The sequence below is a fragment of the Chaetodon auriga genome, chromosome 1 (assembly GCF_051107435.1).
Source record: "Chaetodon auriga isolate fChaAug3 chromosome 1, fChaAug3.hap1, whole genome shotgun sequence".
Classification (NCBI taxonomy): domain Eukaryota; kingdom Metazoa; phylum Chordata; class Actinopteri; order Chaetodontiformes; family Chaetodontidae; genus Chaetodon; species Chaetodon auriga.
Window position 1 is genome coordinate 32,352,501 of NC_135074.1, and position 17,500 is coordinate 32,370,000.

The 17,500-nt window shown below is 46.7% G+C and overlaps 1 protein-coding gene across 7 annotated transcripts in view; it reads left to right on the forward strand.

Moving 5' to 3' along the window:
• large2 (LARGE xylosyl- and glucuronyltransferase 2) overlaps window positions 1-15,684 on the forward strand; it is a 151,787-nt gene extending 136,103 nt beyond the window's left edge. For 6 of the 7 annotated variants that reach the window (XM_076735545.1, XM_076735559.1, XM_076735553.1 and 3 more), the window contains 13 exons: window positions 921-1,210; window positions 1,834-1,916; window positions 3,394-3,517; window positions 5,722-5,893; window positions 6,294-6,398; window positions 6,481-6,593; window positions 8,415-8,540; window positions 8,792-8,947; window positions 9,181-9,344; window positions 10,797-11,075; window positions 11,164-11,310; window positions 11,401-11,596; window positions 12,714-15,684. In XM_076735545.1, coding sequence (XP_076591660.1) covers window positions 921-1,210; window positions 1,834-1,916; window positions 3,394-3,517; window positions 5,722-5,893; window positions 6,294-6,398; window positions 6,481-6,593; window positions 8,415-8,540; window positions 8,792-8,947; window positions 9,181-9,344; window positions 10,797-11,075; window positions 11,164-11,310; window positions 11,401-11,596; window positions 12,714-12,911 — 2,153 coding nt within the window. In that variant the 3' untranslated portion in view covers window positions 12,912-15,684. The remainder of the gene's footprint in view (window positions 1-920; window positions 1,211-1,833; window positions 1,917-3,393; window positions 3,518-5,721; window positions 5,894-6,293; window positions 6,399-6,480; window positions 6,594-8,414; window positions 8,541-8,791; window positions 8,948-9,180; window positions 9,345-10,796; window positions 11,076-11,163; window positions 11,311-11,400; window positions 11,597-12,713) is intronic. The other variant, XR_013077409.1, reaches the window with a different exon arrangement.
• The last annotated feature ends 1,816 nt before the right edge of the window (window positions 15,685-17,500 follow it).

Consider the following 17,500-nt stretch of genomic DNA (forward strand, 5'->3'; position numbering starts at 1 on the left):
CCTCTGAGGAGCATCTGCTCTTTAGCTTCACATGAGCTTCATGAGCTGTTGTGAAACACACCTGACACACCTGTATTTGTATTTTTATGGTCCTTCTTTTGTCTTCTCTTCATTTGAAAAACAAAAAAACAGAAATCGTGAATATTAATGACTTGAACCAATGAGGGAGCATGGACTGTTTTTTCCTTCGGTGAGGCCTCAGTGGACTTATCTTTGACGTCCCTTAAACACACATGAATAATTTCATTTAATTTGGAAGTCCGCTTCATTTTTAAATTAGGTCTCAGAAATGACTCCGTAAAACTTATTTATTCAGATTTATTCAAAGCTAATGCGTCTCTGCCAGCACTCACATTTTCTACTTTTACTGAGTAACGAGCGACTACGCAGCGGCGCTGAGGCACTCTGGGAATGTTCACACCCTGGTCTGCTGTGGCCGAGCGAGGGGTGATGGAGGAAGGTGGAGAAAGAGGAGGAGACCGAAAAGGAGACAAAGGCACAGCGTCTGACGTTAGCTGGACGTCTGTGATGGTCTCGAGCTGGATTTCAGCAGAGTTCACAGAAACAGAAGCTGTTAGCAGCCAAGCTAATCTGCTGATGTTTAGCATGCTAACATTAGCACTAACAGAGTGCAGTGGGGCCTGATGATGATGTCACTTCCTCTGCAGGTATTTCCATCAGGATCCATCCAGTCCTGACCCAGTAGTACACAGTGTGTAGTAATACCACTGAAGGGCTCCAGTCTGCATAATGAATACTTCTACTTTTGATATTAACTCCATTTTGCTCATAAATCTGTGATAGCTTTGTGTGCCTCTGCTGGCCTGGAGCGTGAATGACAGTGTGAAGGTTCATCAGGTCAAAGGTCGTGTCTGGAGCACAGTGCAGACTGTCTGAACCTCCTCCGTCTCCCCCCACAGATGGCCGCTCCCTCCTCCTGGCTCCCTGTCTGGCCGACACGCCGGCAGCTCGAGTCCTAGAGCGAGCCGTCCTGGAGTCGCGGGTCCGAGAGGTGGAGGAAGAGAATCGGCAGATCCGGTTGCAGCTCAGCCAATCGCAGGGCACCGCTGGGCAGCCGGCGGACGGCAACTATGGCAACCAGCAGTGGGGAGCCTCCGCGGACACGGGGCCGGAGGACGGGGACAACACGGCAGAGGAGAAGAACAACCACACAGAGTGTCCTCGATCGCCCACCGTCCAGAAGTGTGAGGTCAGCGAACGCAGCACGCCGCCGACACATCACACGTCCGCCGAAACATTCATCAACAACAACACACAACGAGGCGTCCTCACACACACACACACACACACACACACACACACACACACACACAGAACAGCTTTTTCAAAGAACACAGTCTCTACTCAGACGAAGGTTAATGTGTATGTGTTTAAGGCGCCGCCGCACCTCACTGCATCGCAGCGCTTCACGCCGGCGAGTCGATGGAGGCGCCCTGTAAGCTGACAGGGACTAAAATGCGAGGGAGCGTTCGCTCTTTGATGTAGCTTCCAGCCTCGGAGTTCCAACTTTTCAAAGACTTTCGCTGCTGAAAAGCAAGTGACGTGAAATCATACATATCTGAGGAGCCAAATACGAAATTTCACATCAGAGAGGCGTGAATGTCGGCCGAACTGCTCGCATCCCCGCGCTGTTCACACGCTGAAGAGTGGAGCTTCAGCTTTCTTAGATGCACAAAAGCAAGAAAATCCAAAATAAGGTGTTAACACTGATAGTTTAGGTTGCATGAGGCCTGATTTCCAGAGAGGGAGGCTGTGGAGGTGAAGCTGTCTGTTACTCTGAGCTGATCAACTTCCTGTCTTCTGCCTCTGCAGCTGATCCATGTAGCGTGCGTTTGTGCCGGTCACAACGCCAGCAGAGACGTGGTCACGCTGGTCAAGTCCGTCCTCTTTCACAGGTGAGTCCCTTTTCATTTCAGCCACCTTTCCTCTCGCTCTGCGCCTGAATCTGAAAATGTCTCCTCTGCAGCTTTTCACCGTAGCCTGACTTTCCACAGGCGTTAGACATCCAAAGATACAAACATCTTGAAAAATCAACTTTTTCCTCAGAAAGTTTAAAGTCTATCAATTTGTAAGAACTTTATGTTGAGAAGATTTCAGGAGTTTTGTTGCTGTTGTCTGCATTTGAAGATATTTGTGTCAGTGAACACAACACGGTGCTTTAAAGGGGACGATTTTAAAGGACAAGTCTGTTCTGTAGTTTTATTATTGTGTATTAATGTGTTGGTCCGTCTGTCGGTACTTCCTGACTTCCTGTCTGTGGCTCTCAGCTCCAAGCTCATTGGTTCCCACTGAAGAGTTAAATCCTTTAAAGGCTGAAACTGAAAAACAGTTTTAATTTAAGAAAAGTTCAGTGATCTCAAACAGCTGCTCACTGTAGTTTTTGTCATTCAAACAAGAGGAAATAGAGCGTCTGTTGGGACTATTTTCAGCGGCGGATGAATCCATGTTTGGTGCTGCAGTGAGTGTTTGTGTGTGTGTGTGTGTGTGTGTGTGTGTGTGTGTGTGTGAGTCAGAATAAACTACAGTGTGTGTTTTAATGGAGGTCAATGGCTCAGAGGAAGAAGACCTATCACACTGAGCTGTTAGCAGTTAGCAGTTAGCATTCGCTGCTGATCTTTTCATGGGTTTTGTTGACTGAAGTCATCCTTTAAGCAGAAAGAGCTGAAAAAACAGGAAAGCGTTTGTGAAACACAAACGAGTTTCTGCTTGGATTGTAATTTGTTTTTGCTTTGAGGGGCGTATAAAGTGCCGGCTGGGAGTGAGAAACCAGGTAATGAAAAGGCAAATAATGAGCCATGAACACACTTTTTAATCCGTTTTCACCTTCCAGCAGGCAGCAGTTCTACTTTCTACCAGCCAACAAGTGAAGCTGGTAGATGGTCTGAGGTGGTTCAGGTGGAGAGGACACAGCAGAGCTACATCTCAAGGACGCAGGGCATGTGCACAGGCACAAGTAAAATCAATACAAGGCCCCTCCAATGATGAGCTCCCATATAAAATATTTAAAAGGTGTCAGTTCAGCCTCGGCGGTGGGGGAATAGCCCAACGATCTGCTTCAACCCTGCTTAGCTTCTTAAACAGTCATGTTTCAGGCCTGCTGCTCCCCTGGGGTGGAGTCTGTGGTCGGGGTTAGGCAGTGGAACAGCGAAGAGTCATCGTGGTAAATGAGGACGCTGATGATTTTAGACCAGAGCAGCCAAAATCTGCCCCAAACCCCAAAACCAGATAAACATTGATCATTAGAGGAAGAGCGGCGTCAGCAAAGCTTAACCAGCTCCTTTCCCCCAGAGGAACCTCTTGATCTTAATGTCTCTTCTTCTTCTTCTTCTTCTTCTTCTTCTTCTTCTTCTTCTTCTTCTTCCCGTTTCTCAGGAGGAATCCTCTTCACTTTCATTTCATCACAGACACAGTAGCCAATCGCATCCTGAGCTCTCTGTTTCAGTCTTGGATGGTCCCATCTGTGCAAGTCAGCTTCTACGATGCAGATGAACTCAAGGTGAGAGGATGGCGTGCACGCACACACACACACACACACACACACACACACACACACACACACACACACACACACACACACATGCACACACACATGCACACACACACACACACACCTCGTGTCAAACACCTCGACGCGTCCCCGCTCTCTGTTTGAACAAGGTGAGTCAAAGTCAAACACCACGTTTAACACATCAAAGACAAACGTCTTCGGTGCAAAGCAGCAGCAGGTTGAGAGGAAACAGAGTCGACTTCAATGTATTTATAAACCTCCTGGAACAGAAGAGATTCACCTCAGAGCATCAAAGAGCGGGAAGCATCGAGACAAAAGCTGCAGCGCTGAATTCTAAAGCAGGAGGTCGCCGCTTGTGTCTGCACGCGTCTGTCAGATGAGTCGTCACATTAGCGGAGATCACAGGTTTCTTTAAGCCGCCGCGCTGTTAACGGGCTGTTTCTGCAGGAGGTGCTGGAGGGTCAATCTGCAGCTTAGCCTCCGCTTACACTGACGGCTGCATCCAGACAGCAGGGAGGAGGCTCGCGTCAGAGGAGCACTATCAATATTTAACTCATTATCATCAGTGTCTGAGATTGACTCCACTCCTGTGTGTTAATATTCATGGCCGGAATATTAGAAACGGCGTTCAGTGTGAAACAGTCTATAGTACAGACCTCGTTAAGCTCGTGTACTGAGGCTCCATCAGCGTCGCTGTGAAGTTCACGTTTCCTCTTTGTTCTGTTCATTCAGACGCTCTGAGCTCTTTGTGTTACTCTATTTAGTCAATTGTCCTGAAATTCAATTCAGAAATCAGAGAATAAAAGCCTGAAACGTCGAGCTGCTGTATCGCTCTGATGCACCAATCCTGACTGCAACATGAACAAAACACACCAAGACATCAGTGGCTTAATTGATTAGTTGTTCTTGAAATTAATTAGCAACTACTTTGAAAATGAATCAATGGTTTGAGTCTTTTTCTCTCACACAGCAGAACAAAAAGGAGAGAAAGAAAACAGAACAAATAGATAATAAAGGATCGACTGTGAGCATTATATACAGAAGAGTATTAAAAAAAGCCTGTTTTTGGGTCGAATGATTTATATTGGACAGGATAAGATGCACGGATGTGATGATAGTAGCATACGGAGTAAAAACAAACGAGTGCTTGAAGAGCATCATATGCAATTTTCAGTTTTTCCCATTAGCAATATTAATATATTAATAAATATATTAATATTGAATACCCCCATATAGAATGTGTGTGTGTGTGTGTGTGTGTGTGTATATGTATTTTAATTCCTTCTATGTCTCCTTTTTATATTCCTACTACTTTTGCTGCTGCCTGTAACACTGTAATATCCCCTGGGGGGATTAATAGAGTCTTATCTTAAGATGCACGGCAGCGTTCAGTCAAAACTGGTTGTCTCGTCACATTTTGGAGATACAAGGTTTGTTCCTGACCAGAGTCAGTTTTGCCTGTTTTTATGAAGAAACCTTGTATCTAACATCCTGCTCCTTCGAGTGCAAACACGCCACCTCAGCGAGGGTTACGAGGTTTTCACTGAACGGCAGCAGCCTGAAACACTTTCCTCCCAAAGTCAAGAGACTCTTCAGCACAAAACCAGCAAATCATTTATTTTAACATCAGCTTGATGAATGTGCTCTGAGAGTGACGGGAACGTGAGGACCGAGCGTGTGTGTGTGTGTGTGTGTGTGTGTGTGTGTGTGTGTGTGTGTGTGTGTGTGTGTGTGTGTGTGTGTGTGTGTGTGTGTGTGTGTGTGTGTGTGTGTGCGTCTCCTGCACATCATCACATTCTGCTGCCTCCGTCTTTGTGCTGAACAATGAGTCCTTTGTGCCGTCGGATGCTTCGACCTGCGCTCTCTCTCCTCAGTTTTCATTAACTCGCATTAAACTGGAGGAAAAACAGACGCGACTCTAAGCCGATTATATTTGCAGATGATGCACTTATGCAGATCCAATTACTCTGAATCAAGAGAATTAATTAAAAGACACTATTTGCAGATTGTGAAAAAAAAGCTCATGAGCCTTGGCCAAAACTTGCTGAATGTGTCTTTGTGTTAGCCCACGCGCTGAACGCCGCTCACACATAACGAGCAGCGCTGCGTCCGTCACGCGCTCCACCTGTTTGAAAATGAAAGCCGCTGCAGGACGACCGCCCACTCGTCTGTCCTCTTCTTTGTCGTTTCAGTCCGAGGTGTCGTGGATACCCAACAAGCATTACTCAGGTATTTACGGCTTGATGAAGCTGACGCTAACCAAAGCTTTGCCCTCAGACCTGTCAAAGGTCATCGTCCTGGACACGGACATCACCTTCGCCACCGACATCGCTGAGCTCTGGGGCATCTTTAGGAAGTTCACCGGTGAGACGTTCTCAATTTGATACTGTTGGTATGATGTTAATGATTTGTGTGTGTGACTGCTGCTGCACCAGTGGATCTGTGCAGACGTAGATCAGATGTTGGAGCTGACACGTGCTCACGCTGAAAGGACTCACCTGCAAAAGGCTGCAGCCAATGAGAGGACAATAAAACATCTGCAAATGTAGAAATGACTTCAGTGTGATCCAGATATAACAAACCTTCAGCCACAGATTCAAAACATTCATTTAACTCCTTTATTAAAGAGTTTAAATACAAATTCAGTGTTGGAGGATTGTGTAATTTGTGTGACCTCTGACCTTTTGCTGTCTCACAGGTCTGAAATAAACCTGCACTAACACTCAGAGACGTAGTAACTCTTACCTGCTTGTTGTGTGTGCAGATAAGCAGGTGATCGGCCTGGTGGAGAACCAGAGTGACTGGTACCTGGGGAACTTGTGGAAGAACCACAAACCCTGGCCGGCGCTGGGACGAGGCTTCAACACAGGTGACGGCGCATTGCTGTGTTTAATCTCACCTCAAGTCAGCGTGGTTTCTCTGTTTGTGACAGCTTTCTTTCGCTCTCACAGGAGTCATCCTTCTCTACCTGGAGCGACTGCGGCGAATCGGGTGGGAGCAGATGTGGCGGCTGACGGCTGAGCGGGAGCTAATGAGCATGCTCAGTACATCGCTGGCTGATCAGGTCAGTGAGCACGATGAGAACGAGTGAACGCGTGGTGAAACGGGTCGTCACATACAGACTGAAGCTGTACTAGAGATAAACTGCATTTTAAGTTTGAGGCAGGAATCACTGCCTCACAGCAGCAGACGAGCCCTCGATGCTCCTACACTCGAGTTAAAAACAGAAGATCCATCGATGAGCTTTTTAGCTTTCATGATACAAATAAGAACTTTGTTTAAAACTCATTGTTCAGGACTGAAGATTCACAGTCAGCTTTATTGGACAAGTGTGTGTGTGTGCGCACAAACAGGAAGTCTGACAGAAACAGTGTGGCTCCACAGAATCAAAGACTCAAAGAGGACAAAAGACAGAAGAATGAACAGTAAGTTAAATACTACCAAAAAACAACATGTACCTATGAGCTGACATTTTAGGGCTAGCTGGCCAGCGTCACATGTAGCTCTTCACCCAAGCATATGCGTCCTTACGTAAATAATAATAATAATAATAATAATAATAAAAAACAAACAAACAAACAAAAAAAACAAACAAAAAACGGCAGGCTTTTCAAAATAAAAGCAGCACAGTTTTATTGCCTACACAGCATAAATACTTTTCCATGTACGTTCTAATTTCTGATTGACCTCTAGGGGGCCGGACAGGGATGCCCTGAGGGCCGGATGTGGCCAGCGGGCTGTAAAACGCTGAGCTCTGCGTTACAGGTCGAGCTAACGTAAACGAACGGGAGGGTACGGTCACCCACGAGTCGCTGTGAAGCTGCGGACAGTCTGGAAAAACCAATGAGAAACTGAGTCAGTTGTACTTCAGACAACTAGTTAGCTAACTAGTTCACGCTACCGGTAACTGTCCAGGTAAAATTATGTTCAGAACATAAGCTAGCTAGCGTGGGCTAACTAACTAATTAGCTACCGCTAACATTAGTTCGCTAGCACTAGCTCGCGAACTAATGTTATCGAGCCTCTAACGCTACCGGTTACCGGTTGAGGTAACGTCAACGAACGGGACGATTTGGTCAACGCTACCGGCAACCGGTAACGGTCGAGGTAAAATAAAGTTCAGTACATAAGTTAGCTAGCGTGGGCTAACTAATTAATTAGCTACCGCTAGCTAACATTAGTTCGCGAGCTAGCGCTAGCGATGTCTAACTGATGTTATCTAGGCTCCAACGCTACCGGTTACCGGTTGAGGTAGAGATCAAATTATGTTAGGTACATAAGTTAGCTAGCGTGGGCTAACTAACTAATTAGCTACCGCTAGTTTACCACTGGCGTATCTAGTCTAACTGATGTTATCTAGCCTCTAACGCTACCGGATACCGGTCGAGGTAACGTCAACGAACGAGAGGATACGGTCAACGGTCGAGGTAAAATTAAGTTCAGTACATCAGTTAGCTATCCTTGGCTAACTAGTTAATTAAAAAAATGCCCAGCTCTGGTCTACAGGCACAGATGAGCTTGTTAAACCTTGACTGTGTTTTAAAAACACAAAGCGCCTGAACACAGTGAGCCTGTAAAGTCAGAGTGAACGAGGCACGCTGTCCTGAAGTGGTCCGGTTTCCTCTCATCTGAGCAACATCCACAATCCTGATCCCAGAACAGCTGGACGCGGAGTCAGAATGTGAACTGACCTGAAAACAGTACAAAGTTAATATGTTTAATGCTTCTCCTCATCAGCCTCATTGATTTCTGTAAATATCTGCTTATTGTGAATCTGATGCTTTGATGTTGATGTTTTAGAGTCCAGACTGTAGAATCAGGGTTGTTGTAGCTGCCGTCTGTCCCGCTCAGGCTGTCTGTCTGTCTCTCTGTCCACTGTCTGCAGGACATCTTCAACGCCTTCATAAAGCAAAACCCGGTCCTGGTGCACCAGCTGCCCTGCTTCTGGAACGTTCAGCTGTCGGATCACACTCGCTCCGAGCAGTGCTACACCGAGGTGTCTGACCTCAAGGTGAACACACACACACACACACACACACACACACAGTAAACTACTGAGTGTGACTGTGAAGTACAGTGTAAATGATAAAATCCTGTAAGTGATGCCACTGTTACAAGCAAAACTGATGGAAAACACTTGCACAAGAATGTTGCTAAAGTCACAGCAGGATGTGGATGTGAACGGTCAGCTCCATGTCAATGGAAAATTAAACTGAAGTACCTGTAGTGAAAGTACTGAGTGGGCTTCCTGCGCTGCTTCAGGTGATCCACTGGAACTCTCCAAAGAAGCTCCGCGTCAAGAACAAACACGTGGAGTTCTTCAGGAACCTCTACCTGACGTTCTTAGAGTACGACGGAAACCTGCTGAGACGAGAGCTGTTTGGCTGCCCGAGTCAGGCCAGTCCAGAGAGCGCGCAGGTGAGGCACACACACACATGCGCACAGAGACACACACACACGTACAGTTGAGAGTTGTAGTAACACAGCTCCCACTCAGGTTTGCCAGAGCTTGACTCCTCATGAAATGAACTGGTGGTGTTTCGGGTCGTTAAAGCGGCGTCCAGAGGGTTTTCCTGGACGGACGCGCTGTGTTTCTGTGGAGGTTTGAGCTTAAGACGTCCTCTCTGAACGCCATGTCTCCATCCCCTCAGCTGCAGGCCGCTCTGGAGGAGCTGGACGAGGACGACCAGTGTTACGACTTCCGCCGGGAGCGGCTCACGGTTCACCGGGTGCACCTCTACTTCCTGCAGTACGAGTACACGCCCGCCGAGGACGACACCGACGTCACACTGGTGGCCCAGCTGTCCATGGACAGGTACCCGCCCGACACACCTGTGACCACCTGTGAAACTGTTACCTTTCCATTTCCTGTCACGTGGCTTTTTAATCTTAACGAAATCTGCTTAAATCTGCTTCACATTTTAATTGATTTAGTTATTGCAGAGGTTTTATTATTTTACTGATTATTTTTACTTTGAGTTAAAGGTTGAATGAATGAAAGACAGAACTGAATGCAGCCTGTAGTAGTGTTGTCACGATACCAACATTTTGGTATCGATACCGGTACCAAAATGTATTTCGATACTTTTCGATACTTTCGATACTTTTCCAAATAAAAAGAAAACACAATAAACGTCATTATTGACTTTATTTTATTGGAAAATCTAACTATGCATCAGTAAATAAAATAAAATACCACAAAGACATGCTTTTCTAATGCAATGCAATTTTTTATCCGCGTTTAGACGAGCGTTCTCAGCAGGAATTGTTTGTTTATACGAAGACGCAAAAGTGGGCGAATTCGATTGGATATGCATGCCAGGCCGCAGGGTGGTACTGTGATAGAGCGCCTACGACGTGTTGGGGCATCCAAAATTTGACACATGTAATTGTATACACGTCTCTGTTCGCCTGTAGTACCCGTATACATTCTATACAATTGTTGAAATGACTCTTGTATGTTGACTACAGCTGCTAGCACAGCTTGAACATCGGTGGGATCCACGTAGTCAAACATATTGTTTGTTGTTGTTTTACCGGCTTGGCGCGTTGAGTGTGACGTAAGGTGTAGTTGCTATGCGACGTGACGTGACGCGACGTGGTTTTGCGCTTCTTGCCGTTTAGACGGAGACGCAACCCGAGTCGTCTTCAAAACTCTGCACTCTGGAAGGCGTCTTCAGATTTTTGCGGTTTCAGACCTCGACGGCGCCGTCGCCGTGTAAACGAAAGGCACTTCCGATAAAATATTTTGTCGTTTTCATTCGCAATCGTCTTCGTATAAACGGGGTCTCAATCTCTCTCTGTCTTCAGACTCCTGCTCCGTTTGCAGCTTCACGCTGCTCACTCGGTCGCTCGCTCACTCGCCGGATCGCTCGCCTCGGCTGAAATTACAATGCGGTGACGTCACGCGGCGACGTTAAAAAAAAAAAAAAAAGGTACCGGTCCCATCCAAGCGCAGTATAGTACCATTTTAAATGCCTCAGTACCCCGGTACCAATTTAGTACCGGTATACCGAACAAGCCTAGCCTGTAGTGAGACGCTTTTTAATGTCTGTTTTCGTATTAGCACTCCTCCAAACTGACTCGTTCATTTCTTCACGCTGTCAGACAGTTTTCTTTTGCAGGTTCGCTGAGTATCTTTGGGTTGTTCACACATCCAAAGTGTCAGCTCGTGCTTGTGAATCATGCAACGTTTCACTATTTTCTGACATTTTATTTGATGATCAACACACTCAGTAACGCCTGTGACTTCCTGTGTCGCCTGCAGGCTGCAGATGCTGGAGGCCATCTGTAAGCACTGGGAGGGTCCCATCAGCCTGGCGCTCTACATGTCCGACGCCGAGGCTCAGCAGTTCCTGCGCTATGCTCAGGCCTCCGAGGTCCTCAAGAACCGCAAGAACGTCGGCTACCACATCGTCTACAAGGAGGGACAGTTCTACCCCGTCAACCTGGTGAGGAACGTGGCCCTGAAGAACGCCAACACACCGTACGTGTTCCTGACCGACGTGGACTTCCTGCCGATGTACGGCCTCTACGATTACCTCAGGTGAGACCGGCCGCTGCGTGCTTTAGCTCAACAATGGAAATGCTTGCGTCTCACCTGTGTGCTCACCTGTCCTGTGTCCTCCATGCAGAAAGTCTGTGGTTCAGCTGGACATGGCTCACACGAAGAAGGCGCTGGTGGTCCCGGCCTTCGAGACACTTCGTTACCGTCTGTCCTTCCCCAAATCCAAAGCTGAGCTGCTCTCCATGCTGGACATGGGGACCCTCTACACCTTCAGGTACCTGAACGTGAACAGGTAGCATCGTGTCAGTGAGCGATGATTGGGAACAACAGGTCAACTGGAAAACGTCTCTTCCCGCCTCTGCAGGTATCACGTGTGGCCCAAAGGTCACGCTCCTACCAACTATGCCAAATGGCGAACAGCCACCACACCTTACAGGGTGGAGTGGGAGCCGGACTTTGAACCGTACGTCGTGGTGAGACGAGACTGTCCGGAGTACGACCAGCGCTTCGTGGGCTTCGGCTGGAACAAGGTGTCCCACATCATGGAGCTGGACGCACAGGTACGGCAGCTCGAGGGCAACGAGGGCGTTTCAGACACGGTCAGCTGTGTGCAGAGGTTTGGTGATTAATGTTTCCACAGACTCGTCACCGTCACGCTGCGTTCACACCCAACATCACGCCAGTGTTCACCTCGTGTTGCTCACACTGCGGCGTCGTTTGTTACTTGTGTGAATAACATGAATAAAAACAAGCGATGCGTGTTTATTCGCCCCAAACAGGAACAGTATCCGCACATTAGCCGTAAGTTAGCAGGCAACAGCAGGCGGTGTGTGTGTGTGTGTGTGTGTGTGTGTGTGTGTGTGTGTGTGTGTGTGTGTGTGTGTGTGTGTGTGTGTGTGTGTGTGTGTGTGTGTTTAGCCTCTGACTGAACTCTCCAGTCCCTCCTCTTCTCCCTCGCCTCTCTGTTCGTTCATAAGTGAAGAACATTTCCCTCCAGTCGGCTCGGACAGAGACTAATTACAAACACCCGGCGGTGAAGGTCAGCACCTCTGCGGCTCGCTGCTGCAGACAGGTTAGACGAGTGAAGATGAATTCACTTTTTAACCCCAAAAGTTTGACAAACTAACTCTGCTCCTGCCAGTAAATGAACCCGGAGCGTCTCCGGGCGTTTGCAGCCGTCTGTCGGCTCGCGGCACATCCGTCCCTCCTCCACCCATCCCTCCTCCACCCATCCCTCCTCCACCCGCTCCACAATACTTAAAATAATGGCCATTAATACACGAATGACCTCTTCAAAGCATCCTGTTCTCTCCAGCTTTTGTCGTCACAGTGAAAATCTGAGTTTTACTCCATCCTTTGAATTTTAACGACGTTCTGCTTGTTTCGGCAGCTCAGAGGAATGATGGCGAAACCTGTTTGAACAGACACAAAAGCCCAAAAATTATCCTGAGAGAATAATAAATAAATGATGATGATGAGAAAACAGTGTTTGCTGCTGCAGAAACTGAGACGAGTGCAGTCCAAACACACGGCTTTGTTTAAAGATGGCGAGGAGAAACAACAGTGATTTAAATATTGTTTCAGAGACTTTCAGACGTTTGGAGTCAATAAATTCTTTACGGGATGTTTGTGAAGGTTTGATAATTCAGTTTGATTATCTCCCTTTTCTCTCCTCAGGAGTACGACCTGATGGTCCTCCCCAACGCGTTCATGATCCACATGCCCCACGCTCCCAGCTTCGACATCTCCAAGTTTCGCTCCAGCTCCAGTTACCGCAACTGTCTGAACACGCTGAAGGACGAGTTCCACCAGGACCTGTCCAGGAAGTACGGCTCGGCCGCTCTCAAGTACCTCACCGCCCAGAGGAACATCTAAAAACCAGGACTGCTGAGAGCCAGCGAGTCCGGCAGCTTCCGAGCTCCTGACCGACGAGGCCCGAGAGCTCGGACACGTACTGATGACGCTGCGCCGCCGGCCGCGTCGCCGCGGAGCGCAAACAATGACGGTAAAGCTTTACGGCCCTTTCGAACGTTATCGGGCTCCTGTGCATTAATTCTCCAGTCGACTCCACCTCAAGGCGGCCGAGGACGAGACGCAGAGACGAGAGAGCGGACAGAGGATTTCCTGAGGCGGGATTCACCGGGCCGGACGTGGCGAGCGACGAGCGTGGATACTGACGGGACTAGCTTTAAGGCCGGGAAACAACAACCATATTCTTATAACTTGTTCTGACAATCAGGGCTTTTTCCAGAAGACACATAAAGGACCAGTCCGTCCACGCGGACACCCGGACACGACGGGACTCGAGCGCTTTGGGGAAAGGTTTCAAAGACTGACTGAGGCCGGTCGAACTGGAGAAAGATTTAAGCCTTATCACTTTCCATGGTATTTACTGATATTTAATACTTTGGTTTCTCTTTGTTTCCAGTGTGAATCAGAACCAATGAATAACAAACGTTGGCATTTACAATGTTTTGATTACGACTTTACATGAGAATCAGTTTATTTTTCCTTTCTATATTTTCAGACCTCTTTTGAAGAAAACTCATCACGTCCCCGTCGAGTTATTTCAGATTTTCTGTGAGCTTCAGGGATGTGCTTCGTGTGTGTGTGTGTGTGTGTGTGTGTGTGTGTGTGTGTGTGTGTGTGTGTGTGTGTGTGTGTGTGTGTGTGTGTGTGTGTGTGAGATCCAGCTGCATCGTCTTCAACACGCTTACTGATTGTCCTCAGTGTCATCTGGCTTCTGTCTTGATCATGTATTAGCTTGCATGTAAAGAGTGGTTCCTCATTTTTAAGGTTTTTTCCCATCATTCATCTCTCTGAAAGAAGCAAAAATCCACCAATGATAACAGACTTCTCATTACTGACCGGGACCAACGCTGACACCTGTCAGTGAGTTGTCACTAGCGAAGCTCTGAAATAAAACTGCGACGCTCGGACGAACGCAGGAGCTTTTTGGGTTTGTTGTGTTTGTGCCATCACATCCAAACTGTGTCTGATTCACTGGATATGTGTGTCATCTACTGTTCACCCTGCAGCCAACCTGTTTCTGTGCGTAAAGTCCAACTGAAATGCCAACTTCAGACCGTCTGCGCTCACATCACGTAGCCTCCAGACCAGCTCCCGTCACAGATAAAACCCGCCCTCTTCAGGTCGTCTCCGGCCTCCTGGCTTTGTGCAGGTGTCTCGTGTCTGTTTCAGACCTCCTCATCCTCCTGAGTGGCTGGACGCCAGCAGAGGGATTTGATCTACTAACTTTAGCTTACAAGCCAAGGAGAATAAGGTTTCCTGTCTGAAGCGACAGATCTTTGAATTCCCAACAAGTCTTTAAAATGTTTACAGCTGCCGATTATCTCGATAAAACAATCTGACCCTTCAGTCGTGTGATGAACACCAGGACGCCTGAGCATCTCCCTCCTAAAGCTCTGTTACTGTTAGATTAAGACGCATAACAAAGGCCTCAAGGACCCACATTTGACCCCCACTTAGACAAAATGTCTTTAAGAGTCACCATTAAGTCCAGCTGCCTTTGACTCCACAGTTTACACAACTAGCTCGATGCTAACGAGTGCATCTTTCCCTGGGGGACGTCCATGCTTCTAGATTAAAAAAGCAGACGTTAGCTTGGAGGCTAATGTTAGCTGCAGTTCAGTCTGACACCTGCTGTGTCATGCAAACGCAGTGCGGCTGTGTGGATTTATGCAAAGAAGCTCTGATGGACAGTCGTTACAGAGGAGGAGGCGTCGGCATGAAACCACACATGAACAATGAAGTGATGTCTTTGACGTGAAGAGGCCTCCTGCTCTTCAGAGCAAACCAAAAAGACAACGTGCAAGTCCGCTTCAGTTGGACTTTAGTCTTGTATTTTCAGTGTTTGAACTATTATTCTGTTTTGTTTTGGAGGATGGCAGTGCTGTTTGCTCCGACTGTCCGTCCAACACTTCAGCCAAAGCAGCGTCACCTCAGCTGATGTTTCCACGACGCTGAGCGGGCGGATTATCACGGCCAATGAATCCCTCATCGGTAGTCTAACCACTCTTTGACTGACCAAAACCTGCAGCCCCGACAAACTTTTGAAAGTATTTATCATATTTTGGTGTAAATTGGAGCTCCCCAGAGGATGACTGTAATGTCTCAGGCTTTACCTGTTAGCTCCAGTAACAGCTCAGATAAAGGAAAAACTGGGGCCGTGATGCTGTGGAGACGCCAGCAGAGCTGAAGCACCTTTGGATCATTCATGTCCTCTTCGCTCCTCTCACTTCAGTCGTGTTAAAAGTATTTCGCCCGTCACGGCGTCCCTTTATGTTCTGACCTGCATGTGGACGAAGGCGAGCAGAGAAGCCTGATTCCACACAGTGAGGCAGGAGGAAGAGGAGTGGCGAAGGCGTACGTGTCGGCTCAGATGGTTTGTTTGTTGAGGAGTGACTGAACCGTGCCCCCCCCCCCCCCCCCCCCCCCGCCTCCATTGACTTGTTGTTGATTGTGGTAAATGCTAGTGCCTTTGCTGTATTGTGAAACTGGATATTGATTGTACTGTTGTACCGACAGGGCCTGGGGATAGTCAGGCACTCTATTTATTATTGTTGACTCAAATCAATCATATTTTTCTATGTAAGTGCTTTAAATAAATTTGCCCTTTTTTAAATCACTCTGTCTGGAGGATTTTGTTTTTCATCCTCAGCCAGCAGCAGTCCAGCTTTTCTTCACTCGCTGTTTCTGTTGAATTAATGTTATTTTGGGATTACTGAAACCTGGAGGATTTTTCATATTCTTACCCCTAAAGGGCAAATAATATCTTGGGATATCCAGGAATTTATAATATTCACCGAGCTCAGTGTGTTAAGCTGTGTGAACCTTCCATGTGTGTAATTGGTCCAAAGAAAATTTCCAATACAAACTAAATTATTTTGGATGAACACAGAATTCCCCCGATAGTTTCTGTCTTGTTTAGACACAAATTACAATAAATTAATTGGATGCATAAATTTCCCTGCAGTGTTAGAAGGTCACTGCTGCCGTCAGCCGGTCACCATTTCTACATAAAAGCAACAGACATCTTTCTGTTTGTTTTCTCCAATCCAAATACAGAAAAACTAAAATATACTCTGTATTCAGAATACAGAGACCACGACCGTCAACAGGCAGAAAACAGCTGTGATGATGTTTTATTCACTGTAAATCATCCAGCCGGACCAACAAAACACCCTCAAGCTCCAAAACTGACCAAATAACTTTTTGGAGTAAAAGTGATTCAGAGCAGCTCATCAGTCTGAGAGGCGTTCGAGGTCCAGTCAGCTGCTGCGGGAAATGGAGTCATCACATCAGCCGTTTGGAAAATTACAAAGCTAATAAACTTTAAAAAGCATATTTGAATGGCATTAAATTTAATAAGGACCCAATCAGCTCTTCAGCAAATTGAAACTATCCAATAACACTTGAAATGATGGTTTGTACAACACTAACGAAAGAGTCGCTTCAGCTCTTCAGGCATCGCTGCGTCCATCGGATCATTAAGTGAACGTTAAATAACCGCCAACTGCAATAAATACATCAATAAAACTGATTTCATTTCCACTTGCTATGTAGAATTACCTCATCAATAAAGATTTGCTCCATCAACTGTTTGGATTTGTTTCACGTTAAAATCTGCGACACGGCAAATAGAAACATTTCCAGTGAAATCCATCCTCGTTCATTTGTTCCTCATATTCCTTCTGTCACGTTCACAGACAGACCAGCCACGATCACATGACTGGAAAACGTCAAAACGGGCTCACAGACGATTCTCACCATGTCTGTGCTGCTGCTTCACCTCTTTTAGCTCCCAGTTTTAGTTTTGGCATTTCCTGTCTGGTTCAGTCTCAGTGCTTCCAGCAGCAGTTCGCTCATACACACACACACACACACACACACACACACACACACACAGACATACATACATACATACACACACACACACACACACACACACACACACACACACACACACACACACATACACACACACACACACACACACACACACACACATACATACATACATACATACATACATACATACATACATACACACACACACACACACACACACACACACACACACACACATACATACATACACACACATACATACATACACACATACATACATACACACACACACAGAGATACATGCATACACACACACACACACATACTTACATACATACATACACACACACACACACACACACACATACACACACACACACATACATACATACATACATACATACATACATACATACATACATACACACACACACACACACACACATACATACACACACACATACATACATACATACATACATACATACATACATACACACACACACACACACACATACATACACACATACATACATACATACATTCACACACACACACACACACACATACATACACACATACATACACACACA